Source organism: Conger conger, chromosome 7, assembly GCF_963514075.1.
Source record: "Conger conger chromosome 7, fConCon1.1, whole genome shotgun sequence".
In the NCBI taxonomy this organism is placed as follows: domain Eukaryota; kingdom Metazoa; phylum Chordata; class Actinopteri; order Anguilliformes; family Congridae; genus Conger; species Conger conger.
The window spans coordinates 30,628,142-30,630,429 of record NC_083766.1 but is presented as its reverse complement, the minus strand read 5'-3'; the positions used below and the strand labels follow the sequence as shown (position 1 = coordinate 30,630,429).

The 2,288-nt window shown below is 46.2% G+C and overlaps 1 protein-coding gene across 1 annotated transcript in view; it reads right to left on the bottom strand.

Moving 5' to 3' along the window:
- Window positions 1–2,288, bottom strand: part of LOC133133269 (leucine-rich repeat-containing protein 75A-like) — a 32,307-nt gene extending 30,019 nt beyond the window's left edge. The window contains exon 1 of the mRNA XM_061249373.1: window positions 1,935–2,288. Within this exon, the coding sequence (XP_061105357.1) occupies window positions 1,935–2,192 (258 nt within the window). The 5' untranslated portion in view covers window positions 2,193–2,288. The remainder of the gene's footprint in view (window positions 1–1,934) is intronic.

The following is a 2,288-nucleotide window of genomic DNA, read 5'->3' as shown; positions in this document are numbered from 1 at the left end:
ATTTTTTAAGCCAATTAAATTGGGGGATGATTGAGGTTTAGAGAGCCAGGTTGGGGACAAGAGATATGAGAAGTGAGGACTCCGTACTCTCACACACATAGTGACAGAGGCTAGGTAAGCGCAGCGGTATGCACAGTGAAGACTGGAGGTCTAAAAGCAGTGGGCACTTCTCACAACAGATTACGTGTCAGTGATATATCCCCCTACAGCCTATTTGAATGCCTCTGTCCCACCTTTACCCTCAATCTCTTGCTCTCTCTCCTCCTGTCCTTCTCTTGGGTTCTCTCTCATTTCTTATTTTCTCATGAATGCCTTTCATTTTTACCTGTATGTGCATGTGGATAGCATACAAGTGCTGGGGTGGATGGTATGGTGGGCATATAGGTCTTGTTTTGGTGGAATGTGCAAAGGAGAGAGAAGTCTCCTTCTCTATCTCTCCCTCTCTCTCTCGTTATTGTAAAATTAATGAAAATAGCTGGCATAGCCTACACATAATTTATTGTAGCCTATTTAACGAGTAATCTCCCGTTCTTACTCTGTGTGGTAGTCTAATATTTGACTGTAATAAAGCATACTGAAATGGCTATTTGCCTGTTTTAATTTCACCTGTTCCTCACTGCATAGTACAGCTGCAGACCAGTTTCCCCACAATAGAAACGTCCATCTCTCCCAGTGTGGCTATGCCGCAGCTTAGCGGCGTCTCCCTTCCGTCCAACAGCCTGATCCGCCAACAGCACTCATCACGGGAACCAAAAGCAGGGAAGGGGAAAGCACAGGCACCAGGGAGTGGGCGGAAGCAAGGGGAGGGAGGATATAGGATTTGCATACATGACTGCGCTAATCAAACAGCAGACCCTGAAACAGGTATGCACAGGCAAAGCGACGCACACGCCTGGCACTCAGGCCTGTCACAGAAGCACATCCGGTCCGGGAGATTAAGAGTGTGTGGGAGGGACGCCGCTTTGGGCTGGGTTGACTGAGAGGGATGGCAAGGCTAGCCAGGCCACACTAAACTGTGCTCAATTGAGCCTTAAGATAATGCTGAAAGGACATCCGGGAAACTGTAAGCACTGGGCATGTTCACCCAAACTTAACCCTATCTCTCATTCCTCAATGTGAGTCCTCTGCCCCTCAGGCTGTCCACTCTAAAGGAGTACATATGCGTCCAACAGAGACACTGAATATTTTACTGTGTGGGTTCCTATTTTGGTTGGGGAGCAACACGGAGCCCACCTCCAGAGCATATCCACTGCCTGTTCTTCCTCCCTGGCTGCAGTCAGAGTGCCTAACCCCCTCCTCTTCATCCCTAACCACACACACACACACACACACACACTCCACACATCAATACTCCCTGAAGTACCTCCACAGTTACCCAATGAATTACTTTCCAATTACACCACATCCTAAAATTGATTGATAAAGTCCATTTGCACCACTGACACTGATTAAGATGGTACCTATGTAATGATTCAGGCTGAATCTACTGTCCATGATTGTCCATGCTCCAAAGAACATTTTCAATGAATAACACAAGTATTATACAAATAAATAAATGATATTTAATGTATAGGCCTACATTTTGTACATGGTAATGCTGAAAAACAACATGTGCCTATTCCAACTTAACATTGTGTAATTATGCTAATTATTAACAAATTCATAATTTTCACATTGTGGGATCCAGCCGATGCTCTTATCCACAACGACTCATGTAGATTACAGTCTTTATACATACAATCAATTTATACCGCTGTATATTATTCTGAGGCAATTATTATCAAGCAACTTACTGAAGGGTACAAGGACACCACCTGGGAACTGAGTGCATAACCTTTGAGTTACAAGCTGTCACCCATATTACAGAAGCAAGCACTTTGTGTCAATCATCCATCCTTTGATAGACATAGGCCTGGTATCTGTGACTCACTCACCTGTCGGAGTGTCTTAAGTAGCTCTGTCGCCTCGTTCTGTTTCCCCTCTTTAGCCATCACCATCATCTCTTGGATCATTCCGATGCGGCGCTGGTATGGGGGTGGTGGTCCGCCGCGACCGAACCTATCCCCCCCTGACCTCAGCACGAATGAGGCGAAGATATCGCCCCGTTGTTTGGTGGGCGTCCGCTTCCATCCGCTCTGTTGTGGGCTCGACCCCGGGTCCGACCCGGCACCCTTAGTCTGTTTAGTGCCCATGGAGGTGTCGTAAACGAGGTGTACAAACAAAAAAGTACACCCACGTACTCATACAAACTTCACTGTCACCAAGCTTTAATTATGACATAAGCTATT